This window comes from Chaetodon trifascialis, chromosome 16 (genome assembly GCF_039877785.1).
Source record: "Chaetodon trifascialis isolate fChaTrf1 chromosome 16, fChaTrf1.hap1, whole genome shotgun sequence".
Classification (NCBI taxonomy): Eukaryota; Metazoa; Chordata; class Actinopteri; order Chaetodontiformes; family Chaetodontidae; genus Chaetodon; species Chaetodon trifascialis.
In genome coordinates, this window is record NC_092071.1 from 13,290,407 (window position 1) to 13,317,529 (window position 27,123).

Genomic DNA, 27,123 nt, shown 5'->3' on the forward strand with positions numbered 1-27,123 from the left:
GCCTAAACCGTCTCACCTCAAGCTGAATTTAGCAGCTGTTTTGGAGTTTTTGATCATAGCACGTTATTTTCATCAGCTGATGGAATTGCAGGTGCTCAAATGTCTATTTTTGCTCTCAGCTGAAAATCATTTGATGCCATCGAAAGCTCTAGAACAGCTCCTAGATGGACCTTGATGTGTGATTGTTTCATCGACTGCTGTTTGCAAGGCTAAGGATTAATTTCTCAGATCGACACACGTCCTGCAGGCTGTGGCTAACACTCCAGGTCAGTAGGTGGCGCTGTGTATTCCTTCAAAGGCTGTTGTGAGGCAACACGTCGGTAAAGAGAACCGCGTTGTTACAGGCGTCGAGTCGCAGCCTGCAACTTTTAGCTATTGTTAATTTGATTGTTGTGAAACCAAACCTGTAGGATTTCAGCAAATCCAGCTATAGCTAAACTAGTTAACGTGTAATTCGCCGATTTATCCAGTATATATACGTATACATAGTGAACTATCGAAGCGTGCTAACTTCCGTAACTGCTAACGTTTGCTAGTTGAGTGCTAACATGTCTGGTGGAGGAGTGGTTCGAGGGCCAGCAGGGAGTAACGACTGTCGGATATACGTTGGAAATCTCCCACCTGACATACGCTCAAGGGACGTTGAAGACCTGTTTTATAAATATGGAGCCATTCGTGACATTGATCTGAAAAACCGAAGAGGAGGACCACCGTTTGCCTTCGTGCAGTTCGAGGACCCGAGGTAAGCTGCAGTGCTCCGCCATGTCTCAGCGTCATGTCCCTGCTGTGGAACCCAAACTGTTTCAAAATACGTAGTCTTTTTGATAGGCACATATACTCTGATGGTTTTTGTTATTTGGCGCAGGCTGCAGTAAATCACATCTCTATTAGAGTTTAATTGTTTTATTCTTTTAGAGAGATGGTGCTTTATTTATTTCTTTGGCCATTCAGGACGCGGTGAGTTCAAACTGAGGTGTATTTAATATTTACTTTACCCTCACTAAGGGCTGTTGTGAACTGTGTTAGTTTTAGTTCGGTAGGATGTGCCCAGAAGTTTGGCACACAAGTACAAATGGGTTGCTTGGACCTAAACCTGTTCTCAGCAGGGGTTTTCTGCACCACCTGCAGCCTGCAGACCACTTTGTGGGTAAGCCTCATGTGCTGCATTTAGTATTTAGAGTTGTGTAATCGATTAGTTGATAGACAGAGAATTAATTTGCAACTGTTTTTTGGAAGGGAGCTGTTGACCACAGCAAAGTGAGCAAAATTTAAAGGCTCAACGTTGGCGCAAATTTAGGCAATCGATGGCATGACGAGACGAACGCGCTTGGACTCGTAGCTACTTTAGTTTGTAATGTGTTTCGCTTTTGAATGTGTCAGCATTTTTCAGTGCCAAGCTTGAAATGCCAGAGTGGCTGCCAATCCAAGCCTTTGAATGTTCGCCATGCCGAGGGCTTGTGCTCATATTGAGCATATTGAACTGTCGCACTTTTCTGTATTCACTGCCCCCTTCTGTCTTGCGTCTAAACAAACCTAATGCTGTATGAGTCATCATACATCATGAAATTAATTAGAACCATGGCAGGATTCTAATTAATTTCATCAGTGCGTACACTAATTCAGCAAGATGCATTTTCTCCCAGGTTTCATCAGTATAGGTCAGTCATTGTGAGATAGCATGTTTCAACCAATATAAACCAACTGGCTATCTAGGTTTGCTACTTATTAAAGCTATGTGTGTGCTTATCTGTTGAATCTCACAGGGATTCTGAGGATGCTGTTTACGGCCGTGATGGGTATGACTATGATGGCTACCGCTTGCGTGTTGAGTTTCCTAGAAGTGCAAGGGGAGGTGGTGGTGGTGGCGGCGGCGGCGGCGGCGGTGGAGGAATGGGACCCCCTAGGACAAGGCATGGTCCCCCCTCCAGGCGCTCAGAGTACAGGGTTACAGTGTCAGGTGGGTGTTCCTCCCTGTGCAGGTTGTGTCTATGTCTCTACCTGTTCACCTGTAAGTGTACAGATGAATGTATGAGACTCACACCACCTTTTCTCTGTCAGGCCTACCTCCGAGTGGAAGCTGGCAGGACCTGAAGGATCACATGCGAGAGGCAGGTGATGTATGTTATGCTGATGTCTACCGTGATGGCACCGGAGTGGTGGAGTTTGTACGTAAAGAAGACATGACCTACGCTGTCCGTAAATTGGATAACACCAAGTTTCGCTCTCACGAGGTACGTAAAGGCTGACTTAATAAGGAATGGCTGTGGGACTCTTATTTTGGAACTGACATGTTTTTCAAATGATGAAGAAAGCAGAATTAAGGGTCAAAGTCCCAGTAAGTAAAGGCCAATATTAAGCTTGAATGGCAATTTAATGCTGCTGTGCATCATAAATCTGGCTCTGTCTGTCATTCATGGAGTGATAATGGTGGCATATTGAGAATAATCTTCAATGATTGGCTCATTCATCATAATATTCTGGCCAAACATGCATTGATATATTTTGGTACTACCAACGGTTAAACATGATATCAAGTAATGGCAAATGGAAAAAATAATTGGCCTTGTCTGTCTTTATTTTACAGTAGATCAACATGCTTTCACAATAAGTCATGTTGATGTGTTTTTTTCCATGCCATGCCAGCTATACTGATACTCATTCTCAGTCTGGTCATGCTATGACATCAGAAGTGTCATTTTAAAAGTTTGGATAAATGGTTAGAAACTATGGTAATTGCACAAAATAGAAGGGACTCAAAACAGTCAGACCAAATGATGACATTTCAGAGTTGTCAAGCATACAGGGGAGACTTAGCTGATGTATGAAGTGACTATCATAAGTTTTGGAAAGTAAAGTAATGACAGAAATGGCTGCCCAAAGGGAAGTCTTTAAAATGATGTCCAGTTTGGTCATAGATCCATGTATACGCTGCCAATTAGAAATTGAAGGATCTGAATCAAACACCGATCCATGTGTTGCTTCTGCAACTGCATCTCAAATCACTTTTAATGTACAAGTGCATTTTTGAGCACAGCTATGTCCCCTGACACATCTATAATTGCTGCAGTTATACCCTCCTGTCTGCTGGAATCTCACATAGCAACTTGTACACGATAATTGACGCCTGGACACATTTGTGCATGTGTGTGTTTAGGGAGAGACAGCCTACATTCGTGTGAAGATGGATGGTCCTCGCAGCCCCAGCTACGGCCGCTCCCGCTCTCGCAGCCGCAGCCGTAGTCGAAGCCGAAGCAAGAGCAGGTCACGCAGCTACTCTCCTCAACGAAGCAAAGGGTCTCCCCGTTACTCTCCCCGGCGTTCCCGCTCTCGCTCCCGCACCTAGATTCACCGTAACTGAAGCAACAGCATTCCTCAGAGCCGAAGAGGAAATCTTCACTTCACACAAATCCTGTATACCACCTCACCACAGATCATCTCACATGTTACCTGTTTACACTGTCTGTGTGTTCACCTGCTTTTTTTTTTTTTTTTTTTTTTTTCCCCCCCAGACCAGATGAGTTTGGTCTGTGTACATGGCCCGATTTTATTTTACTCATTTGTCCCCCTTTCCCTTCTCATCAACATTGTTTTTCTGCTGACCATCTCTGCTCCTTCTCGATTCTTTCCTTCTACTGATTGTCCTTGTGTGCTTTATGTTTTGTTTGGAAAGATTTTACTTTTTAAGCATACTACTGTCCTTTGACCTTCTTGTGTGTGTCTCTCTGTAGAGTTCAGAGGAACAGGATAGGATGAGAAGAGAGGAAACAGTTCATATTAAGATATACAGGAGGAGGAGTCAAATATGGCACCAATGGTATGATGGCTGTGCCTTGTCAACTGTGAAATCTGCATCATAAGGCTGTTCAGTTTTTGACATATAGTACCAGTATACACCTGCTCAGTCAAAGGTTTGTCTTTATTTTTGTTATTTTCTACATTGTAGATTAACACTGAGGCATCAACACTATTGAAGAACATGTGGAATTATATAGCAAGTGAAAAAAGAGCCTTGAAAGTAGCCACCTGTTTTCTTGATGGCCGTTTTGAACACTGTTGGCATAATCTCAACCAGCTCCACGAGGTACCACCTGGAAAGTGTTTCCAGCAGTCTTGAAAGAATTCCCACATTTTGAGTGTTTGTTGGCTGCATTTCCTTCACTTGTGGCCCCACTCATTCCAGACCATTTCTGTTCGGTTTACATCATGTGTTTGTGGAGGCCAGGTCATCTGATGCAGCACTCCATCACTCCTCATGAGAGCCAGTTTCATCATAGGGTTTGATGGTTTTTGTGACACTTTTGCGACATTTTCAATGACTGACCTTCATGCCTTAATGATGGACTGTCATTTCTCTTAGCAGTTCTTGCCATGATAGGGATTACTGCAGTGGTAGAATAGGGCTATTGACCGTTTACCAACACTACCTCTGCAAACACAACTGATGGTCTCAAACGCACTAAAAAAAGCGAGACATTCCATTGATAAACTTTGGACAAGGCACACCTGTTGACTGAGAGTCATTCCAGGTGACTACATCTGGACGCTGGCTGAGAGAACAGTGTGCAAAGCTGTCCTCAAGGCAAACAGTGGCTACTTTGAAGAATTGAAAACACTTGAGCTTTTTTGTACTGCATAATTCCACATGCTTCCCTTCATAGTTCAGATGTCTTCAGTACTAATGTACAATGTAGAATTATTATTCTATAGAATAGAGTTATGGAAAATAAAAAAAACATTGAATAAGAACACGTGTCCAAACTTTTAAATGGTACCGTAAGCTTGACAATGGAGTGCCATTGTTGAATGTTTTCAGTTTTAACAAGTTCTGTTTACCACGTTGTGTGTGGCGACCCAATTCTTATGTTGCGCATTTTTTTTTTGTTTTGTTGTTTTCCTTTTTGCTTTGGCTCAGGGTTTAGAATCCAAAGTAAATCTTTTCTGGGATTGATTCTCTATTGTGTCCCTTGTTTTTCTCTAAGTGAACTCCCTCGTAGAATCCTTCATTGAATGATCTTTTTAGTATTCAGAGTAATGACTAGGTTTTTGTTTTTTGGTTTTTTTGGGGGGGGTTGATTATATTTTTTTTTTCCGAAGGTGTGATTCTAACTTGCCTCCTTCTCTTTGGTTCTGCTGGTATTCTGAAGGTCTGGACTGGGCTCATTGTCTCCCCATTCCGGAGCCGGATCAGGATTCAGGATCAGATCAGGATTAGGATTAGGCTTCAGGATGGATACATGGAGCAGGAGTATGGGAACGTTTTTACCAGGAGAGGATCCCTTGCCAGATAACCCCATCAAACTGGAAATGTAGTGAAATTTTTAAACCAAATTGGCTTTGAAATAATCCAAATTATTTTTTTTCCATTTCGTGTGGGACCTCAGAGACAATTTGTGACGGCACTGTGACAAGCCATTATTTTTTTTTTTCAAATTTTTGCTTTTTAAGTTATAAAAAGAAGAGCAAAGCTGGGCTCAAAACCAGGAGGAGGGCTGGGAGGTGCAGGATGGAGCCACACACGTAAGGAGAGTGGTAAATAGTGGGAAACTGTTACCAGTGAAAGAGGAGAGGACTGGGAGGCAATAAGGGAATGTGACCTTTATGTGGTTTATATCTTTTCCTTAGGTCAGTCTTTTACTAAGGAAGATAATTCCAGATTTTTTTTTAAAGTATACTATCTGCTATCTTAGATCTTTATTCTCTTTTAATAAAACTGTCAATAACATAAGTTAAATGTTTGCGTTTTTCTTTCCCTGTATTTCTAATACCACAGAGGGGTTATGCACCAAAATGTGCAACACCCGGACACATGCAGTTGATTTTTGTATATAGCTGGAATGCAATACCAGTTTGTGGAAGGCTGATGACGAAGTCCAGTATAAGTGAGTCACTGTTAAAGCAAACAAAACCTTATTACTACTGAACATCGGCTGTTTGCATGCTTTAAGTTTATTTGCTGAGTCTAGAACAATGTGCCATACTTTCTAAACTATATGAGCTTGAATTTTCTCTTTTTTGTGACCATATCTACCAAATTGTAGAGGTCAAACTGAAAGTATTTGGCGGCAGTGCAACGTTATTGCTGCATTACGTTTATGCTACGTGATGACGTTGCAGTCTACGCTCTCTGTTATTGGTCGACGTAGCTGTTCCACGGGGCTGTCGAAAAAGTGGTGGGAGGTGTCAGTCCCCATTGATGGTCTTGTGAATATCCGTGTTGTTAGCTCGCTAGCTAACGAAGTACAGCCACATATTTAGTCGTTGAAGGTCAAACTATTGTTTGTCTGATTTGTTGCGCTCTATCGGCAGCGTTGACGTTACTGTCAAGCAAGTTGAGACCTTTGTTTTGTGCTGACATGTCTGGTGGAGGTGTCATTCGAGGGCCAGCAGGGAGTAACGACTGTCGGATATACGTGGGGAATCTCCCGCCTGACATCCGGACCAAAGACGTCGAGGATGTCTTTTATAAATACGGACTCATTCGGGATATCGATCTGAAAAACCGACGAGGAGGACCACCGTTTGCTTTCGTGGAATTCGAGGACCCGAGGTGAGCTGCATTTCAGCCTTATCTCCTTCATTCAGAGTTGAAAGTAAAGATGTTTTCAGCAGATAATACAGTTCAGGGAAGACCGGAAACTCAGATGCTGCTGCTAGTTGAAGCATCTTTGTAAACATCTCACAGCCACCTTAGACGTAAGTGCGGTCTTTATAATGTTACTGCCAATATACGCAATACTTCGATTGATCAGATTAGAATTTGTGTAACATTAAATAGTGCTGCAACTAACACTTGTTTTCGTTGTTGTCTGTAAAATGCCAAAAAAAAAAAAGTGAAGAAATGCTCATCACAATTTCCCAGAGCCCAAAGAGAGTCTTCAGATGACTTCTACAGTCCAAAACCAAAAGACTCTTCATTGATCATCTTAGATGATAAAGAAAAGCTGCAAATGATTAAAGCAAAAAGCTGGAACCAGCAGTTGTTTGACATTTTTACTTGAAAAATGACTGACACGATTAATCAATTATCAAACGATTTTCTTTCAATGGACTGATCAGTTAATCAGGGGATGTAGGGTAAAGTGAGTGAGCGTCACTGTCACCCTACAGGGATGCAGAAGACGCTGTTTATGGACGTGATGGTTACGACTATGATGGCTACCGTCTGCGCGTTGAGTTCCCTCGAAGTGGACGTGGAGGTGGTAGGGGAGGTGGTGGTGGAGCTTTAGGAGCCCCAAGGGGAAGGCATGGCCCCCCTTCACGACGCTCCGAGTACAGGGTTGTTGTCTCAGGTCAGTAAACCCTTGCAGATTGTCTTGTTACCTTGAGTGTAGTAAACGCTGAGATTCTAATCACCTTCCTTTCTTCTCTCAGGTCTTCCCCCCAGTGGAAGCTGGCAGGACCTGAAGGATCACATGCGGGAGGCAGGTGATGTATGTTATGCTGATGTGTACCGTGATGGCACCGGAGTGGTGGATTTTGTACGCAGAGAGGACATGACCTACGCTGTCCGCAAGCTGGACAACACTAAGTTTCGCTCTCATGAGGTAGGTTAGGGCTGCAAGAAGGAATATCTCTGGGACTAGATTTGGGAATTTAAGTTTTTTGTTAAAGGTAAGTCCTGAAGTGAAAAATGGAGCAGGTCAGATGGACAAAATGGACATGAAAACAACTGGACAGTAAGTAAGAGTCAAGTTTTAGGTTGTCGTTACATTGTCAAGCTGTCACACCTGAGGGCTCATTTCGTCAGTCGTGTATCATCTTTATGTGGAGCTAATTTGTAAGAGCTGAAACATTTTTTTCATGTTGTTTGTAGCCACAGTCACTGTGGGCAAGCAGTTTGTTTCCCTTTCCTCCTAATTTCTTTGTGTGTGTTTAGGGAGAGACAGCCTACATTCGCGTGAAGACGGACGGTCCTTGCAGCCCCAGCTACGGTCGTTCCCGCTCTGGTAGCCGCAGTCGGAGCCGGAGCAGCAGAGGGTCTCCACGTTACTCTCCGCGGCGTTCCCGTTCCCGCTCTCGCACGTAGACACACCCAACTTCGATTAAACCACCAGCCAACTCAACTCAACATGGATCTCGGAGTGGGGAAGACAATCTTCATCCTGTATCGCCTCCATGGACCATTTGCTGTGTTAATTGTTTGCTGTTTCTCTTGTTCTGTTTTCCTCTTTCTCCAGTTTTCTGTTTTGATTTTACTTTACATTTCAACAGACTCTTGTTTGACCAGACACGATTGGCTGGAACACCCTGATCTGTGGACTTTGCCCTCTCTCTTATATTTCTGTTGTCCCTTTCTTCAGTGTTTCCTTTTCACCCCAAAATGATCAACATCCCTATTTTGCTAACCTTGTTTCCCCCTATTGTGTACTTTTCCTCCTCTGATTCCAGGTTATATTGAAGGAAATGCTACCTTTTAGAGGAATTCATCATTGTATTCTTTCTGCTGTAGTTGTTATTTTGGGGGTGGCATGATTATACATTTTTTTCTCAATCCTGTATTTACTATTGTACTTTGACCCTCTCATGTGTCTCTCTGTAGACTTCAGAGGAGCAGGATAGGATGGAAACACAGGAAAAGGAAACACAGTTCATATTAAGATAAACAGGAGGAGGAGGAGTCAAATGTGGCAGCAATGGTATGATGGCTGAGGCCTCTCACAACTCTGAAATTTGCATAAAATAAGGCTTTAGTCTTTTTTTTCCCCACTCAGAATGTATTCCTGAAAATAGCTGAGTAGTGTTACCAGATGTTTGTGGTTGTATGACAGGTTTTGTTTCATTTTGCTATAGCTGCTGTACTTGTGCATGCTCCCATTATATTGTAAGTACCAGCAAGGTTACTTCTGTCAGTAAGCCCTCAAAGCCCAGTGGTTCTTCACACTGGGTCTGCAGTTTTTTCTAAGGCATAATAAAATGCTCTGTTTGGTTGGCCAGTATCAGTTAAGAGTATATAGTCTTCATCCTCTGCACTACCTTCTGATAGGAGATCCAGTGGTCATTGGTGTTTCTGCTTCATCTCTTAGTATCCAAAGTAACTGCTAGTTTCATTCATGAAGTATCTTCTGAAGGTGTGATTCTAACTTGCATCCTTCTCTTTGGTTCTGCTGGTATTCTGAAGGTCTGGACTGGGCTCATTGTCTCCCAATTCCGGAGCCGGATCAGGATTCAGGATCAGATCAGGATTAGGATTAGGCTTCGGGATGGATACATGGAGCAGGAGCATTTTACCGGGAGAGGATCCCGACCCCCGGCCCTGTCCACATAACCCCATCCAACTGGAAACATTGTAGTGAAATATTTAAACCAAATTGGCCTTCGAACAATTCAAAAGAAAAGGTTTCTGTGTGGGACCTCACAGACGCAGTCGCTGATGGCATCCTGCTGAGTGATTGCTTTTTAGATTTTTTTTTTTCATTAAGAGGAGCAAAGCTCGGATCAAAGCCAGGAGGAGGGCTGGGAGGTGCAGGATGGATCCACGCACGTGAGGAGAGTGGTAAATAGTGGGCAACAGTGGAGGGGGGAGGGAAGAGGGAGGTCTGGGAGTGTGATCTTAACCTGTGCTTTTTTTCTTAGGCGAGTCTTTTGCTGCAGAAGTTTTGACTTTGCTAAATTTAATCCCCAGAATCTTGCAGCTTTGTTCTCTTCAATAAAAGTTCAGTCTATACTTTGGCGTTATCGTGTTTGTCTTTTTTAATACCTGTTCTGTTGCAGAAAAGATTCCAGTGATATGAAGAGAATATAATATTACAGACAAGCTGAGAGGTGCAAACAGCTTCAGACTTACATTAATTAACTAGACTTTTCTTGTACCATATTAGGGCCTTGGTGAGTTCAAGTCATACCAAAGCAATGCAGTGTCGCCCAAATAAATACAGTTCTCATTTGGCCCCAAATAAAGACCATCAGTGGCTCTCTGTTGCCTGTAGATCCTAACAGTAAAATAACAGATGTGTGCAGCCTAGACAAGCACCATTAATCGCCCACCCGAGTGTCCTCACTGAAAGGTCCAGAGTCTATTAGTTGTCTCACTGGAAAGTAAAATAAACAGGTTTTCACATTTGTTGGAGTCACATATTGGACTATGATTGCTTTGCTCTTTGTGATGTCATTAAACCCTGCTTGTACAGAAATGTGAGATTTCGGCTGAGCACACAGAAACGCTCAGCCTCTTAAAGTCAAACACACACCAGCCTCACCTGGTTGCCCCCCACGTATGACACCCACAGGAAGGTAAGGACTGGATGTCCATGACGTCATCATGCTGCACTAAGTAAGTGGAAACTTTGCCTTGAAAATCCATCTGAAGGATCTTTACTGGTGGGATCAATAAGTTTAACAATGCATCTTCAATCCCCTCCCCTGATTGGATCAAACCGTAATGCGCTGCAACCTCTCTTAAGTTGTGCCGATCGATAACAGTCGATCGACCCGATCACCTGGATCGATCACCCCCCCCCCCCCCCCCCCCCCCATTTGAGGTGGAAACGGTGCATTCTGGGTGGAAATAAGATGCAGGAAATTGTCCACAAATGAAAAAGGCAGTCACTAGGGTGGAGGATTCACTTCAGCCAATCAGTTGGCGGCTGTGGTGTGGAGGGCGGGGCAGAGACGCACGCTTTCCATCCATAAATGAAGGAAAAACTGTGCAGCTGCACGTAACCAACGCGTCTGAACATTATAACTTCTCTGGCAGACGGTAAGACTTCATTACGTTTCTGATGGTGCTTCATCGTTAGTGCTGCTGCTGATACAACCTGTCCGCAGGTGAGCGGGGACACCGAGACTGCTGTGTGCCTGCAAGCTAATCTCGCCTGAGCTCCTTGTATTTCCTGTGTACCCCGAGGCTGCATGAATGCTCCTTTCACATTCTCTTGCATTGCTGTTTGCAAACCTGTCAACTGGAGTTGAATGACGTGCAGAAGATGGTCAAATGTTCCCTCACGAGCAGCAGTAAAGCAAAGTTCTCAGCTGCCGGTGTATCTCTCACATTAATGCTGCTTATGCAAATCATGTCAGCACCTTCTTATACTGTGATTCCTGCAGACTTATTGTCTGTGTCTCACAAACCCACATTGCTGAGATGTCTGTATAACTGCACTCAGTATGATCCAGATCAGGTGACTTCATGAAACCCCCTGACCTCTCAGCTGGATTGGACACGGTGCTCACGTCATTTAGCTCTCATTTGCAAATCATGTAAAGCATCAATTCAGAAAACAAATAAGTAAAGTCATAACTGTGGCTGTTTTTATAAGCACATGGCAGCAGCAGTGTTGCTGTCATGGAAAGAGTCCGATGAGCTCACCCAGGACCCAGCTGAACTGGTGAGACGTGGAAATTGTCTCTTTACTTTTCTTCTGTCTGCAGCAGTCACAAACGCCAACATGTCTGACAGGAAGGCAGTGATAAAGAATGCGGACATGTCTGATGAAATGCAGCAGGACGCTGTGGACTGTGCCATGCAGGCTATGGAGAAGTACAACATAGAGAAGGACATCGCCGCCTATGTCAAAAAGGTACATTAGATCAGTATGAAATTAGCAGGAATGCATAACACTGATCGAAACCTGCTGTTCGTGGTCTTTTTCTGTGTGACGTGCTAATCGTTGTGTCCCCCGCAGGAGTTTGACAAGAAGTACAACCCCACATGGCATTGCATTGTTGGCAGGAACTTTGGCAGCTACGTGACGCACGAGACGAAGCATTTCATCTACTTCTACCTGGGCCAAGTAGCCATTCTGCTCTTCAAGTCAGGCTGAGATCCCAACACGCCCTCCTGAAGCTCCTTTTGATTCAGCCCTTAACACTTCGTGCCACGCTGTACATTTACTGCCACCTTTCTGCAGACATGCTTTCCTCCTGGTTTCCTGCTCGCTTCAGCCTGCTTATTGTTTGCCACCTACAACACTACCACCATCGTTGGATGGCGCTTTAGTCATGCCTGGATTGGTGACGTGCCATGCATAGAATGCCAGTGTAAAAACTACACCCCCACCTCACCCCACCCCTCATGCCAGCTCTCAGTCCGCATTTGCACATCTGACAGACTCACCATGGCTCATAATTTCTGGATATTGTTTTTGCTGTGCGTTGATGCACCGACCTTGTACATTGTTTCATATGAGCATGTTGTATAATAACTTATTTTTCATGGGATTAAAATGAGCAACAGACAAGTTTTTGTTGAAATGCCTTTAATTTTCAATGTTGACTGAAATTGAATTAAAAAAAATAAAATAAATACCAAGACTGTTGCTTACACTTAATAAAGAGTATTACCTGCTGAGAGTTAAGGTTTTTGTACATGCTTGAACAGTCCTGTTTGCACTTCAGTTGTGAATATTTCCAGTGTTACTGTTGTATAATCTCTGTGATGTAATTTAGTGTGTAGTTTGGTATTGTGATATTTTCAACATGCTCAGCACAAAACAACTTTTCAGACAGTAAACTGGTTCAAAATGTGCGTACTGTGTATGTGTGGCTGCTTCGCTGTATGTCGTTAGGCTATGCAGTATATCGGCTCCCGTCTATTCTCATGATAATATTATGAGACCTGATACACATATTGTTTCTTTAAGGATGCACACACGTTAAATTTTCTACTAGTGTAATATAACAGCTGAGAAATTTGAGGCTTAAATATTTAACACTAGTGGAAGGCTTTTGAAGTTAATTGTGACCAGCATGAGGGGAAACATGGTCTGGGAACATCCAGCAGAGGGAGGTATAGTACTAATACAGCAGTATAATTTGACAGTACATGAATTAAAAATATACTGTAGTACAAAGGCGAGGAGCAGAAACTCCTACACAGCTGAAATTGTGGGGGGGGGGGGGGGTTAAAGTTTCCAAGGTGACTGTGAACTATACCAGAGGAACAGGATCTAAGTCTTTTATCAGATGTTTTGGAGTTATGACACAATGGTGAAATTCACCTGCAGGGAGGGAAAAACAGAACAAGTACAACAAAATGGACAATAAAAAGATGCAAAATGAAATCCACAGTGGAAGATTATGTATATTACATACAAAATAAACATTGGCAAAAATATACACTGTAATGCTGCAATTTTGCTAGAAAGAAACGCAACGCTGACATAAACGGAAAGTTAAAGGGGATATGAAATAAAATAATCCTTTATTGAACCCTCAGAGGGGAAGTCTGGGTGTTCCAGCTGCACAAAGACAGAAATAAGCACTTAAAAACAAATAATCATATCGTATGAAATTAACAAGAGTAAATTAAATAAAAACCATACAAAAGCAATCGAATCAAACTTATAGTAGCACAGTATCCACAACTAGTGTTGAACTAACGGTGCAGTGCAGAATATGACTGAGGAGAAAACAGTGTTCACCAACAAAATTTGTTCTTTCAGTGTTCCACCTAATCTTGGCAAGGATGCACTGCTGGAGGTTACCTGCCTTTAGACTCACAGCACAAATTTGTGACATTACTGAGTGTTTTCTTTATGTCCTGACACAAGGTCCGATTTCTCTTTAAATACTGTCATCTCTCATGTGCCTGTTTTCAGTCTGAAACTGGATCTTGGTCCAGTATAAAGTCCTTGTCAGCCAATGGAACAGACGTGCAGTGTACTTTGAGTTTAATCAGCTGATGGCAGATCAGATTTGAATAAATCAGACATTAACACAGTTTCTTTTCAGTTTTAAAGAAAACCTTTTTTCTATTCCTTGTTTAATGTGATCATTCAGCACCTCTGCTCTCTAATCAATGATTTTTTTCACTCAGTAAATGTTTCCTCTCTGCTGTCGTCTCTGTAGCACATGTCTTTGAAGGAGTCAGATACTGAAGCTCTGACTTTACTTTCATTTTCAGCTCACTTGCAGCTCTTTTAACAGTAACACCAACTAACAAGATTATCAGGTTTATTATTGGGCTGTGAGGCAAAACTTTCAATCATCTTCAAATCTCATCCTGAGAAACAAAATGAAGGGCTTGACTTTGTTGCTGCTCCTCTGTCATGTTGCAGGCGCAGGTAAGTTCACACCTGAAGTGTTTTCTTGGCACCTGTAAGATGAACTTAACACCTGGAGAACTGACTTCATTCATGATCCATGAAGGCTGATCATCTTTTCTTGATCTGTTGAGCTGCCTCAGTCACCAGTGGTGGAATATAAGCACTAATATATTTAATCAAATACTCCACACAAGTACAATTTTGAGGTACCTGTGCTTTAGTGGTGTATTTCCATGTTATATTGCTTTAAACTTCTACTCTACAACATTTCAGAGGCAAACTTTTTACTCCGCAAAGCATACTGAGTATGTTTACTTTTGACACTTTATGTACATTTTCCTGCTCATACTTTTGTACTTTCACTGAAGTAACCCAGACCACAAAGTCATATACTTTAGTGTATTAGAAATATAATTTCAGTTACTTTTTGCACTGTATGTTTGACATATACTTTAAAAAGTGTTCTTTTAATTACACATCATTAAGTTTTACTTTTAATACATAAAACATCCTAATTCCTCAATACTTAAAATGGTATTTCAAAGTACTTATAAAAAGCGTACTTTATTGTTAGCATATTGAAAATTTGTACTTAAGTGTACTTTTAAAAAGTGTATGAAATTACAGATACTTTGTTGTAGTAAAGCATTCTTATGAAAAGTAAACTTATTTTCAGGTCCTAATTTAAGTCTCATACTTTTTGACCCAGGAAAGTGTTCAGTGCTGGACTTTTATTTGTAATGGTGTATTCTTACATTATGGTTTTGCTAGTTTTACTGTATTAAAAGATATAATTACTTCTTCCATCACTGTCAGCCACCATAATTATGAGATGTTAGTGACACCAAATGTAGGCCCCTTATTACAAAGATGTTTTGGTTTGTTTCATTCAGACAAGTTCAGCTTTTTGCATGACATCATGCACTGATGATGCTCTTCTGATAACAGTACAGATCAATTTTTGATACTTTTGATTGTTTTTAATTTAATCTAACTATTTGATAAAAATCTTTTCCTGTATTTCTTTCGCAAGACACAGTGAAGTTTTCCTAATCAGACAACAAAGAGGAAAGTGCTTTTTTTTTTTTTTTTTTTTTTGAATAACGAGCATTAGAATTAACAACGCCAACAGGGATTCAATCAAAATTTGAACAAGTTTGAACAACAAAGTAAAGCAGGCTTAATTTGATTTTTTGACCATAAGGCAGGGGGACTGAGAGGCTTAAAAGCTTTGTAAATATGCAGAGATGGGGAATAATTCTTAATGTCTTCAACATCACGTCTGCAGCCCTTTTAACGTTACATTACATGGAGTCATTTGAACTTGTACAACATACTAATGAATGCAGGTTTAAGAAATTGTAATTCAAAAAGCTGTTTGTCCTGCAGTGAAGCACCACCTGAAGTATTTCCTCACTGCATCCTCTGGACTCCCAGACTTCCCAGAGTTTGTGGCTTTTTCTATGGTTGATGGCATTCAGGGAGGTTAGTGTGACAGCAGCAGGAAGAGGCCAGAGCCCAAACGGGACTGGGCAAGAAAAGCTGTAGAAGATGACCCTCAACTCTTGGAAAGGTATGCGCAGGAGTGTGTACGCTACCAATACATCTACAGAGTCAACATTGACATTTTGAAGCAACAGCTGAACCAAACTGGAGGTATGCTACTGTAGGAATGCTGGTTTCCTGTCAAGCAGTCAAAAGTTACAGCTTCCACTATTAAGACAAGACCCGAGTGTTTATGAGCACACTCATTGCCTGCAATTATGATTGTTTGTATTTTTGGTTCATCTGATGATTCGTTTCTCGAGGAATTTCTAAGCATTTAATCTGTAAAATGTAGAGAGAAAAGAGTAAAAAAAATTAAATATTCAGGTTGATAAAGACCAAGCTGATGTGCTTGTTTTATTCGAACAGTCAAAAAGCAAAATTCAGTTTCCTTTCACACGAGACTGAAGAAACCAAAACTAAAAAAATAAAGTACAGTTTGGTACTTTTAGATTTTTGTTCATTGATTAACAAAACACTTGCAAATTAACCAACAATTTGATTGGCTGACTTGAGTATGTATCATGCTAACTGGGAACACTGGGAACCATGAAGCTGGATGTTAAAATGCCCACTTGGAACTTGGAATATCAGGTTGCTGATCCATAACCGACTGTGCTCTGTCTCTGTCTCTGTCTCTGTCTCTGGCTCTGGCTCTGTCTCTCAGGTGTTCACATTATCCAGAGGATGCATGGCTGTGAGTGGGATGACAAGACTGGGGAGGTTAATGGCTTTAATCAGTTTGGTTATGATGGAGAAGACTTCTTAGCTCTGGACCCAAAGACGTTGACGTGGGTTGCTGCCAAACCACAGGCTCTCATCACCAAACACATGTGGGACAGAGACATAATTTACATTGAAGTGAATAAGATATTCAACACAGCCCTGACAGGCTGAAAAAATATGTGAAATATTTGAAGAGCTTCCTGCAGAGAGCAGGTAGAAGACCATGACCTAGTGAGGTTGCAGGCATGCACATGTCTTTCTCTGATTTCTTCCTCTGTCTGTGCAGAGCGCCCCTCTGTGTCTCTCCTCCAGAACACTCCCTCCTCTCCAGTCAGCTACCACGCTACAGGTTTCTACCCTGACAGAGCTGTGATGTTCTGGAGGAAAGATGGACAGGAGCTTCATGAGGACGTGGACTGTGGAGAGATCCTCCCCAACCATGATGGGACCTTTCAGATGACTGCTGACCTGAACCTTTCATCAGTCACACCTGAATACTGGGGGAGGTACAACTGTGTGTTTCACCTCTCTGGTGTCAAGGACGACATTGTCACCAGGCTGGACAAAGCAGTGATCAGGACCAACTGGGGTAAGACTGGGATGCTGGTTTTACATAGGTTGTGCATATTATCCTATACTTGACTGACAAAGTATCAGTCGTAGGACTGCTCCTCCTGGCTCTCTTCATCACAAGACTGCTCATCTGGAAAAGGAACTACAGTGGTAAAGACGTTTCTACTGATCATGAAGCCATTTTTATATTTTGAAAAAAATAATTAAAATAACAATGTTAACTGGCTGGTGTTCAGTGGCAGCCAAGAGTTACTGTCGTATTTTTCAAAATAAAAGCTGAAATCAGTGAAATTAACGGGGTATTTCTATTGAAATCACAGGAGTTTTCATTGTCTAACCTGCATTTTTTTCATACTTAAATCTCTCATCTGCATTTCAGGATTCAGGCCTGCAAACTGTAAGTATTGTGTCACTTCAGCTGTCCTCCTGTCTCTCTTTCTATAAAAGAAATACTTAATAGTTTTATATTCAGCCACTGACACTTTGCTTTTCAACATTTTTGGTCACATTTCTCAAACTTCGATTCAAGGGATTCATGTCTCTAATGGTGATGATGTGTTCACATGGTTCATAGTTTGAGGAAAACCTTTTGAAGAATTTTCATTAAAAGAGGTTTATTTTTCAAAGTTTGCTTTAAAATCGTTTCAGATATGAACAGGGGCGGACTGGGACAAGAAATCTGCCCTGGCATATTGGACCAGACCGGCCCACCACATTTGATAACGCACACCGTTTCGGTCTTTTTGGTCTCTTGAATGTGTATACCAACTGTGCAACTCTTAAAAACCATGTACCTCAAGCCATGCAATGAGTTAATGGGAATCATTGAGAGTGGACACATTAAATACTTCCAAAAAGTCTAATTTATTAACACTACAAAAAAGTACACTCCACCACTCCATCACAGTAATGGATCTTTAAGCAGAAGTCATCCTATTGGGTGTACCTATGTGTTTCAGGGAGGAAGAAAAGAGAGCGAATAGAGATGAGAAATGATGGATCAGATGCTAACTCTTCCAAGAGTAGTACTCAATAAATTGTGAACTTACCCAGTAGAAAAGGATGAATGTAGCTGAACTCCTGAATGAACTTTGAACTCTGTGTATGTCTGAGAGATAAAGAGAGAGAGAGAGATTTAATTATTGGTCAATCTTCAAGATAAAAATAGCAGCTTAGAAACTGAAAACTTAAGAGGGCTGATGACACATGAATGAGGGAGAGAGAAAGAGAAATAATAGACATGGTTGATTGATCAGATTATCACTGTTTTCCAAACAAAGCAGTGCTGAATGAAGAAGGCCTGTGAACTTGGGCAAATCCTTAAAAAAGAGGACATCATCCTGTATGTGTGTGACAGATAGAAAGACAACCAGAGGATCATCTGTGTCTTTTGAATTACATAAACTGTGTATATTGTATGTACATACAATAAACATACACAATGTCTTAAAAAACGTGCATATACAGGTATTATAAACTAACTAGAATACAAACTAACCTGGCCATAAAACATTAGCCAAAAATATGTTGTTGACGTTTTATCATTATTAGATTTACCAAGGGCTTGGGCTGCTTTCCTCATGACAAGTGTTCTGAAAGCAGTCCAGCTTACCGCAGGTTTCACTGCATGTCCCTGTTCAATGTCGTCACCACCACTATCATCGGCCACGGGAGCTGATGAAGGCCCTGCCGTGGCAAACATAGCAGAATTTTTTGCGCATTTGGCAGCGTTGGCTTCAAGAGTCAGCTTCTTTTTCTCTCGCAGTTTCTCTGCACCTCCTTTTCGTTTTCTCTCCATTCTCGCAGATCCTAACACATTACGTTACCGACGTGAAAGAAGGGAAGTGTTTCTTGATATGATTGGGCGAGATGAGCCCTGTCTCGTGTCAGAGAAGAAAATAACCTATCGGCCGCAGAACTGCGTGTGTCGAGGGCCTGTCGGTGTTTACAAACAAACTCTTGAGCTGACTTTTTTTTTCGCCGAATGCATTACGCCGCAGGGCCAAAGCGAAAGGGTGTTTAACGACGTGATCGGGCCAGCCGAGTGTCAATCGGGCCGCTGATCAACTGTTTGTATGGGCCGGTCAGACCAATATTTAAAAAAAGAAAGAAAAGAAAAGAAAAGAAAAGAAAAGAAAAGAAAAGAAAAGAAAAGAAAAGAAAAAAGTGCCAGATGTCAGTCAGTCCCTGCCCCTACATATATGTGCACTTTGCGCACTTCAGGGGTGAGACACTGTATTTAAGCACACCTTATCAATACATTATACCCATATCGTCATCATCACCCCTGTCAAATGTTTTTAAAACTATAATAATAATAACAACAACAACCGCGGGACGGGATCCGACCCGGGATCAGACCCGGGACACAAACTGATGATGATAATAATAATAATGACGATAACAGCTGGGTCAAGTCAGCTTGAATTAAAGGCATGAATCAGTTTTTCAGCATCCGACCCGGGATCCAACCTGGTACCTACACGGGTCCGACCCGGGTCGGTCCCGGGTAAGTTCCGGGTCGGTCCCGGCAATGTCCCGGGAAATTTCCGAGTCGGTCCCGGGTAAATACCAGGAAATTCCCGGGTCGGTCCCGGATAAGTTCCGGGATAAATTCCCGGGACTTAACTGGATTCGACCCGGGACCAGACTCGGATCCGACCCAGACACGCACACACTAATAATAATAATAACGACGAATACGGGCCGGGATCCGACCCGGGACGAACACACACACACACACACACACACACACACACACACACACACACACACACACACACACACACACACACACACACTAACAACAACAACAACAACAACAACAACAACAACAACAACAACAACAACAACCTGAAAATGAGAGGATCATCTGTGTCTTTTGTAATTTGTGGTAATTTGTTCATCTGTGTGTATGGGTGTTTGAGTCTCTGGTTTAGCCTGTAGGGGGCAGTAATGAGCCCGACATTTGAGTGTCGAGCTTGAAATGAAGCGCGACAACCACCAAGCAAGTAAAAATACTTCCGGTATTAGAAATATGGCGGCTCAGACCGGCTTGTCGGCACCAGCCCTTGTGAGCTGTCGTGATGTCCCTGTTTCACGCCCGGTGGCTCTGTCCGCGGAGGCCGCCCCGTTCACGCCGCTCGGGATGGACAGCTGGCGGCTCGGCTCACCGTCGGACGCCGAGAAACAGTTTTCCCGCTGCGCTGCACGACTCAGAGCCCTGCGAGCAGACTCGGGTCAGCTCAGAGAGGAGCTCAACCTGCTGTTTGACCAGCTCCTGTCCGAAAACTACAATAAAACCTTCGAGCCCAACATCAGCATCCGGCCAGAGGTAACAAACAGTCGTTGTGATCTTGGTGTGACTTCTGTATTTCTGTATTTGTGCCACGCCACATATTACGCAGAGCGAGCTTGGTGTGTGAAAATCACCTGAAGTGATAAACCCGTATTCTAAGTAGGGCTGCTGATTCGAAGCTGACTCGACCCAGCTGTTATTGTCGTTATTATTATCATTAGTATTATCACCTGGGCCTCCTGTTATCAGTGTCTTGTAGGGCTGAGGGTTGACATCAGAAGGTTCCTGTTGTGTCCTCGCTACGTCAGCTGACACGTGATATCTGGCATTGTTTTGTTTTGCTGCCGTGACAGACTTTCGTGGTTGCTGAGCTTCTTATTTTCCATTTCAGGACGTGTGCAGTCTGCTGAAACATGCCAGCTCTCTCGTGCCACTGAATCAAGAACATTTAGTCATCAAGCTCTGCCAGCTAGTCCACCACCTACTCAATCAGCTGAAGGTAACCACGAGCTGTTAATAACGGTCAAGCTTATCATAAAACACATTCACCCCTGTACTGACATCTTACTGTCTGTTCTCCCTGTTGTTTCAGGTAATAATGGATGAGCACACATTGGATGTTTTGGTGAAATACACCATGAATGCGCTGAAAGAATGCAGTACATGGACACACTCAGATGTCCTCCTGGCTCTCTCCACAATAGTGTATGGCAACGGGCCTCAGTGCCACCAGGTAGATATTTACACAAGCTTTTTGAATGTGTATTGTGGTATATGAAAACAATTGAATATTTACATTGAGATTTTCTTATTCTCAGCTCCTCAGTGACTTGCTGGGTGAAGACGGAGTCCTGCTGCTGTATAGTTCTCCATCTCAGTCAAATATGGAGTTACGCCGTGTTGCTCTTACCTGTATGGCCAACATCTGTCTCAGGTAGGTTAAATAGGAGAAGTGTATGTTCAAAACCGCCATATCTTGGTTTTCAGTGGATGTTTGTCAGCTCCAAATCAATGATAATGTTGTAACGACTGGACGTGTAGATATACAGCTTTGGTTGTAATGGTTTCTGTGGTTGCACGACTTGTTTTCCTGCAGGATTCCCGGTCAGCCACCTTTGGATGATCAATACAGAAGTGTATCTTTCAGCGTCTTCCTGAAAACACTGCAGTCACCCAAACCTCCCAACACAGATGAGCTCTTCTACTGCATGGTGCGAATAATCAGTGTGTTGTAATGAAGATTTAAATGGGGGAAAAACTACATTTCATCAGCGTTGACCCATGTTTGCCCTTGTGTCCTCTGTGCAGGTGATCCAGGCAGCACTGAAGGGGCTTCAGTGTTGTCTCTCAGGTGGGAAGTGGAAATTTGGTGGAGGGGAGGAGCTCGGGTCTATTCTGGCCTCACTTAAGGTGCAGAATTTGTATATTTGCGGAATTTTCTGTTGCTTCATCATTTTTGGTCCTTGCAGAAACGTCTCATGAAAGTTTCTGTTGTATGTTTTTTCTGCAGAGGCTCATGTTTCAGGGAACTCCAGGCGTGAGTGTCGAGTGGCCGACTGTGCTTTACCCAGCGCCTCTTCCTCAGTACGAGGGTCTCTCTGCACCAAAACCCGCTGAACCATCAAAACCCTCTCAACCACCAAAGGATTCTGCTGTGCCAGGCAAAACCTCAGGGGTAAGACGAGTCCTCATTATCAGTGGTACCACTTTAAAATCAGAGATGGAGCACAACTTTTCAGTTGAACAATTGTACCCTCTGTCTCCTCAGAATAAAAAGAGGAAATCCAGAGGGAAGGGGAAGAAGACGAGCAGCGAGGAGAGCAGAGCAGATGACGGGGAGGAAGACGATAGAGAAGCAGCGCCTGCACCTCAGAAGGGAGGAGGAAGAGAGGGCAGCGGAGATGAGGGAGAGTCTGAACCCTCTGTCCTGTCTCTCTACCCCTCCTGGAGAAAAAGCAGTTCTGACTCAGAGTTTTCCGACCCAGAAGGCAACGCACAGAGCAAATTAAGGTTCAGAAAAATCTTGTTATACTGGAACAAGCATGCGTGTTGAAGTTTTTTTTCCTGTGTACACAAGCTTAAGGTGTCCTGAAAAAGCACTCATGCGTTACATTTACTCCCAACCTTTTCTCTGTCAGGCTTTACCACGGCCGTGTGCGTCAGGGAGCACTGCACTGTCTGCTGGCGCTGGTGAAAGGTTTGGAGAAGAGGACCCTGTACGGGTACTGGTCTTCCTTCATCCCTGACTCTCCGACTGGGGGACTGCCGCCTCTCACTCTCCTCACAATTATACTGAAGGACCCCTCACCAAAGGTACCACATACCCTCTCTTCTGTTACAGTTCTCCTCAACATGTATGGCTGTAGCGTTGGTCTCGTTTCTCGCCCTCCAGGTGCGTGCATGCGCGCTTCAGGTGCTGTCGGCCATGCTGGACGGCTCCCGTCAGTTCCTGGCCGTGGCTGAAGATACGGCGTCTCCTCGGACATCTTACACCCCCCTCTCCTTCTCGCTGGCCACTGCGATCAGAGAGCTGCATCGCGCTCTCAGTCTGGCTCTGCTGGCTGAGACCTCTCCTCAGACACTCACACAGGTCATAAAGGTACAAGAATGTTCACTTTAACAACACAGTTTTGACTGGGTCAAATTTCATGGCATTCATCTAATAATTACTAAAATACAACTCCAATTCCTCTCTGTTAGTGTCTGGCCTACCTAGTGGCGAATGCTCCCTACCACCGCCTCAGACCTGGTCTGCTCAGCCCGCTCTGGAAGCAGATGCGTCTTTATGTGCGCCACAGAGGTCTGTATTCTTTTGGTGCACTGCGCAAGGATTTAAGAGAACAGATGACTAAAACATGCTTCTTTCAATACAACTGCTCTCTGTCTTTAGATGCGAACGTTCGCGTGTCAGTCCTGACACTTTATGGGGCTCTGGTGACGACTCAGGCTCCTCTCCCTGAGGTGCAGCTCCTCCTCCGACAGCCAGAGGGCAGCAGCAGCGCTGGCTCGTTCACGCCACAGGACTCGGCTCTCAGCTGGAGACAAAGAGACGGAGTGTCCTCACCCTCCCAGCGGAGCTCCTGCACACATTCCCCCCGCGTTCCCCGCACACCGGCGGAGGAGGACCGTTCCTCGCTGTGGCTGCTGCAGCTTTGTGTGTCGCTGGTGACTCAGCCCAGAGAGGACCAATCAGACAGCGAGGGGGCAGGGATGGGAGGAGGCACAGCTTTAGAGCCCTCCCCTGTCCGACTGGAAGCTCTCCAGGTGAGAGAGGATGGTTGATAAAGATGAAAGACAAAAGAGACATTTCTGAAGGGTTTTTTTTTTTTTGAGCGTGTCCTGTGTGTTTCAGGTCATGTCCCACCTCGTCCGGGGGTACTTCTCTCTCGCCCAGTCATCCCTGTGTGAGGTTGGGCAGGTGAGCGCTCGCTGCCTTGGGGAGACAGACCCCTCCATACAACTGCATGGAGCGAAGGTAACAGCTCCTAGTCCCTCTTAATCAATCTGTAAGTGACGTCTCCGCTTCCAGAGTTCAAGCTTCAGCGATACAGATGGTGTCAGTGTGCATTTTGAATCTGTACCACACGATGTGATGACACATTAGAAATGTTTAGAAATGACGTAAGCAGCAATAACAAGGTCATGATCTGTGCACTGACATCTGTGTCATCTTTTATTCAGTTATTAGAGGAGTTGGGGAAAGGGATAATCCAGCAGTACAGAGCAGAGAGCAATGTGCCAGAGAGCTCGAGGGTCCCCATGAGCCAAGTAAGTACAAACTGTCTTTATAATGTGTATACAGAACTCAGGGCAGACCAGGCTCAAGTGGTGAAGAGATTTTTTTTAATCTCCTGTTGCTGTTGGTTTCCTTTTATTGCTTTAGATGTTTTGTCTCAGTGCCAGTAGAGAGACACTAGTTGTTTTTCTTCTCATTTCTTAAACTGCCCATGTGGCAAATTCTTGAAAACGCCAGTAAATATTTCAACTGTGACATTACAAAGTTCTAAAGTCCAATTAACGTTGAAATATGAACGTGCGCATTATAGGTGGTGCTGTTTTGGTCAGAAGTCTTGAGCGGTCCTCTGAATGGAGCGCTGCAGAACGAGCAACATCCCACGCTGCAGACGAGCGCCTGCGACACGCTGTCCTCCATCCTGCCGCAGGCCTTCGCTCAGCTGCCTGTGAGTTCCCCTCCCATTGGCCTGTTTCTGCTCGACTAATGCAAACCTTCATGGGGCTGTACGTGTGACGTGTGATGTTGTTTCTCAGGAAAAGACCCAGCTGATGTGCATCACCGTGCTGCTGGGGCTGACCTACAGTGAAAACTATCTGGTGAAGATCGCAGCCGTCAGGGCTTTGGGAGTCTACATACTGTTCCCCTGTCTGAGAGAGGTAGGGACCTCTGAGCTCCATGTTTCTGACCCACGTGGATCTCTGATCCTCTTTAGGTCGTGGTTTTGATTCTCTCCCTCTGTTCAGGATGTGATGTTTGTGGCAGACACAGCGAACACCACCCTCGCCGCCTTGGATGATCGATATCCAAATGTCCGTGCCAAGGCTGCCTGGTCCCTGGGAAACCTCACCGACACACTTATTTTTAATATGTAAGAAAATGTGAACATGCTTCCGATATTTTCATTGTTTATCTCACAAAATAAAAGCCTAAAGGGCAAACTTTCAAGGAAAGGTTTTAAGACAAAGGAAATCTTTTTTCACTAACTGATTTGTATAATGTAATCTAGTATTCAGGGTACATCGTCTGTTATCACAGATTTTATTTGATTTCTGTTTATCTCCTGTCTCTTCATCAGGGAGAGTGTAGGTGTGGACTTCCAAGAAGAGTTGTCGGACATGCTGCTCCTCAGGATGCTGCAGGCAGCCACCAAAGCATCGGGCGACAAAGACAGAGTGAGATCAGTCATGCTTTGACTCCTAAGATCAAGACTCAAACATTCAGATCTTATGGTTCTGCTATGAAGCATTTTCAAAATGTCACACGTTTAAGAGGATCTTCTCCTTTTGATTGGCTCTCACCTCTCTGAACTTCCTGCCCCCCACCCTCTCCAGGTGAAGTCTAACGCGATGCGAGCACTCGGAAATCTGCTTCATTTCCTCCGTCAGAGTCAGCTGACCCGCTCTGCCTTCCAGCGCCCTCTGGAAGACGCAATCCGTGCTTTGGTTAAAACTGTCCAATCAGAAGCCACGATGAAGGTTCGATGGAATGCCTGCTACGCGTTGGGAAACGCTTTCAGGAACCCCGCCCTGCCCCTCGGTACGTGCCTCCTCTCAGAGCACTCGATGGAATTAAAGTTCTGCAGTTCTCGTGTCAAACTTATCTTTTTCTTCCTTCCTCTCAGAATCAGCCCTGTGGTCTCAGGACGCATTCTCCTCCCTCTGCCATGTTGTCACTTCCTGTAAGAACTTCAAGGTGCGGATCAAGTCTGCTGCAGCGCTGGCAGTTCCCAGCCACCGCAGCTGCTACGGGGACGCGGAGCGGTTCAGCTGCGTGTGGCGGTCCCTGGCCACAGCGCTGGAGAACAGCGAAGACACAAATGACTTTTTAGAGTACCGCTACAGCGCCAGCCTGCGACACACGCTCTCACAAGCTCTGCTACACCTGCTCAGCGTCAGCCAGTTGCAGGACATGCCCGCCCTCAGGGCGTCGCTGGCCGGGGAGGAGGGGAGCGCCATCAAAGAGCATTTGATCAAATATCTCAGAGCGGAGGAAGGAGGAGGAGACGGGGAACAGAGAGAGAAAGACGCAGTGGGGGACAGTGTCACCCCTCAGCAGAGAGTTGGAGGTCTGCAGCAGACCCTGATCAGACTGAAGGGGCTGAAGGCTGAAGGGGAGGGACGGGGAGAGGAGGAGAGAGCGAAGGAGGTGGTGGTTCTTTTCCTGGAGGATTTGCTAAAGACCTGTGAAGAGCAGTAAAGAGTAGACTGGTCTCTCAGGTCAGAGGACAAACGTCCAACCACAAACCGACTGGTGACTGAAGGCCAGAACTGTGTAATAAGGCACCGAGACTGTCTGGCTTTTTTTTTCTTACTTAACATTTCAAGACATTATGAAGCTCAGTGCCTTTATGTGCTTTTGTCTACAGCCCCGATTCAAAAAAAAAAAAAGTTTTTCAGTTGAATATATGTCGAAAAGGATCAGCAAATGATAGCATTTGTTTATTTATGTTTTACACAGCGTCCCAACTTTTTGGGAAGCAGAGTTGTATCTACTTGCGCTCTTTTGTGGATTAAAGGTGCAGCCAGCGATTCTTGTCCTGTACACTTCTCCTCATGGTCTGTAGCTGTCTGTTCAGTGCGTGCACTGAAAAGAAATCTGGCGTTCATACACAGCCCTGCCTGTTCTGTGTCATGACACAGATTTGTCCAAAACGGATGCATTCAAGTTCACTCTGATAAGTCAGTGGATGTTTTTAACACTGTACTGTCAATCTCAGAGACCCAACTCTTCAAATAAGTTACTAGCCAGCATGAAAGGAGCCGAGCTAGCAGGGATAACTGGTTTCAAGTGCGCCGCCATTTGCAAAACTGTGTCGCTCTGACGCTCCACTTTGAACTGATGCACGTCTGTTGCTATTGCTGTTACAGTACGGGTGCTTGGAGCGACCAAAAGGACTTAGCAGTTATTAAACAAACTGAAGCAATGGAGCACTGTGTATATATAGTGTTTTTTTTTTTTCAACATGAAGCAGTTGAGCTGTAGCTCTATATGTTGAGTTAATTATTGTTTTACATTGAACATCAGTTTGTTTTATTTGTCCTTTAAATACATTTGTCCTTTATATACAGTGGCTTCAGGAAGTATTCAGACCTCTTTCTGCACAGTATTGTGTTATAGATTTAATTTTAAGTGGATGAAATTGCTATTTATGCCCATCAATCTACACTCAATAACCCATAACCACAAAGTGAAGACATCTTTTTTTGGGAAGTTTTTACTAATTTACTGGAAATCAGGAACTGAAATCTCTCATTTCCATAATG

At 43.8% G+C, this 27,123-nt stretch overlaps 4 protein-coding genes and 1 pseudogene across 9 annotated transcripts; all 5 read left to right on the forward strand.

The window, feature by feature from the left end:
- Positions 1 to 301: 301 nt before the first annotated feature.
- srsf1b (serine and arginine rich splicing factor 1b) lies at positions 302 to 8,077 on the forward strand. 4 transcript variants are annotated; one of them, XR_011603165.1, is made up of 6 exons: positions 307 to 742; positions 1,764 to 1,957; positions 2,059 to 2,231; positions 3,155 to 3,411; positions 3,729 to 3,814; positions 5,145 to 5,731. XR_011603165.1 is itself a non-coding variant. In XM_070982559.1 (5 exons), exons 1-5 carry the CDS (start codon positions 549 to 551, stop codon positions 8,024 to 8,026), a joined length of 750 nt encoding a protein of 249 aa, XP_070838660.1. In that variant the 5' UTR covers positions 315 to 548; the 3' UTR covers positions 8,027 to 8,077. The 4 variants fall into 4 exon arrangements, 2 of the variants coding, with proteins under 2 accessions (XP_070838659.1, XP_070838660.1); XR_011603164.1 differs by having other exon boundaries at positions 315 to 742; positions 3,155 to 3,814; XM_070982559.1 differs by lacking the exons at positions 3,729 to 3,814; positions 5,145 to 5,731 and adding an exon at positions 8,023 to 8,077 and having other exon boundaries at positions 315 to 742; positions 3,155 to 3,339.
- On the forward strand, positions 6,183 to 9,662 carry LOC139344415 (serine/arginine-rich splicing factor 1B-like). 2 transcript variants are annotated; one of them, XR_011603166.1, is made up of 5 exons: positions 6,183 to 6,547; positions 7,108 to 7,289; positions 7,372 to 7,544; positions 7,877 to 8,636; positions 9,119 to 9,662. XR_011603166.1 is itself a non-coding variant. In XM_070982560.1 (4 exons), the coding sequence occupies exons 1-4, from the start codon at positions 6,354 to 6,356 to the stop codon at positions 8,024 to 8,026; spliced, it is 699 nt and encodes a 232-aa protein (XP_070838661.1). In that variant the 5' UTR covers positions 6,183 to 6,353; the 3' UTR covers positions 8,027 to 9,662. The 2 variants fall into 2 exon arrangements, 1 of the variants encoding a protein (XP_070838661.1); XM_070982560.1 differs by having other exon boundaries at positions 7,877 to 9,662.
- Positions 9,663 to 10,596: 934 nt separating this feature from the next.
- On the forward strand, positions 10,597 to 12,463 carry dynll2b (dynein, light chain, LC8-type 2b). Of its 2 annotated transcripts, none has more exons than XM_070982856.1 (3): positions 10,597 to 10,696; positions 11,368 to 11,516; positions 11,622 to 12,463. In XM_070982856.1, the coding sequence occupies exons 2-3, from the start codon at positions 11,385 to 11,387 to the stop codon at positions 11,757 to 11,759; spliced, it is 270 nt and encodes an 89-aa protein (XP_070838957.1). In that variant the 5' UTR covers positions 10,597 to 10,696; positions 11,368 to 11,384; the 3' UTR covers positions 11,760 to 12,463. The 2 variants fall into 2 exon arrangements, with proteins under 2 accessions (XP_070838957.1, XP_070838958.1); XM_070982857.1 differs by having other exon boundaries at positions 10,598 to 10,696; positions 11,371 to 11,516.
- Positions 12,464 to 13,951: 1,488 nt separating this feature from the next.
- Positions 13,952 to 18,639, forward strand: LOC139345025 (major histocompatibility complex class I-related gene protein-like; annotated as a pseudogene).
- Positions 18,640 to 19,841: 1,202 nt separating this feature from the next.
- heatr6 (HEAT repeat containing 6) lies at positions 19,842 to 27,031 on the forward strand. Its single transcript, XM_070982717.1, has 20 exons — positions 19,842 to 20,160; positions 20,516 to 20,623; positions 20,717 to 20,857; positions 20,943 to 21,058; positions 21,221 to 21,335; positions 21,433 to 21,534; positions 21,635 to 21,799; positions 21,893 to 22,134; positions 22,263 to 22,437; positions 22,517 to 22,723; positions 22,825 to 22,924; positions 23,015 to 23,388; positions 23,477 to 23,599; positions 23,806 to 23,892; positions 24,171 to 24,305; positions 24,394 to 24,516; positions 24,604 to 24,728; positions 24,936 to 25,032; positions 25,192 to 25,396; positions 25,482 to 27,031. Exons 1-20 carry the CDS (start codon positions 19,864 to 19,866, stop codon positions 26,054 to 26,056), a joined length of 3,612 nt encoding a protein of 1,203 aa, XP_070838818.1. The 5' UTR covers positions 19,842 to 19,863; the 3' UTR covers positions 26,057 to 27,031.
- The last annotated feature ends 92 nt before the right edge of the window (positions 27,032 to 27,123 follow it).

What these genes read in the sequence shown, in the direction of transcription:
- srsf1b (XM_070982558.1), top strand. Translation starts at nt 549, where the DNA reads ATGTCTGGTGGAGGAGTGGTTCGAGGGCCAGCAGGGAGTAACGACTGT. An exon ending in GTACAGGGTTACAGTGTCAG is followed by an intron (nt 1,958 to 2,058) that starts GTGGGTGTTCCT and finishes TTTCTCTGTCAG; the next exon opens with GCCTACCTCCGAGTGGAAGC. An exon ending in CCAAGTTTCGCTCTCACGAG is followed by an intron (nt 2,232 to 3,154) that starts GTACGTAAAGGC and finishes GTGTGTGTTTAG; the next exon opens with GGAGAGACAGCCTACATTCG.
- heatr6 (XM_070982717.1), top strand. Translation starts at nt 19,864, where the DNA reads ATGGCGGCTCAGACCGGCTTGTCGGCACCAGCCCTTGTGAGCTGTCGT. An exon ending in TGAAGGACCCCTCACCAAAG is followed by an intron (nt 22,438 to 22,516) that starts GTACCACATACC and finishes CTCGCCCTCCAG; the next exon opens with GTGCGTGCATGCGCGCTTCA. An exon ending in GACACACTTATTTTTAATAT is followed by an intron (nt 24,729 to 24,935) that starts GTAAGAAAATGT and finishes TCTCTTCATCAG; the next exon opens with GGAGAGTGTAGGTGTGGACT.
- LOC139344415 (XM_070982560.1), top strand. Translation starts at nt 6,354, where the DNA reads ATGTCTGGTGGAGGTGTCATTCGAGGGCCAGCAGGGAGTAACGACTGT. An exon ending in GTACAGGGTTGTTGTCTCAG is followed by an intron (nt 7,290 to 7,371) that starts GTCAGTAAACCC and finishes TTCTTCTCTCAG; the next exon opens with GTCTTCCCCCCAGTGGAAGC. An exon ending in CTAAGTTTCGCTCTCATGAG is followed by an intron (nt 7,545 to 7,876) that starts GTAGGTTAGGGC and finishes GTGTGTGTTTAG; the next exon opens with GGAGAGACAGCCTACATTCG.
- dynll2b (XM_070982856.1), top strand. Translation starts at nt 11,385, where the DNA reads ATGTCTGACAGGAAGGCAGTGATAAAGAATGCGGACATGTCTGATGAA. An exon ending in TCGCCGCCTATGTCAAAAAG is followed by an intron (nt 11,517 to 11,621) that starts GTACATTAGATC and finishes TGTCCCCCGCAG; the next exon opens with GAGTTTGACAAGAAGTACAA.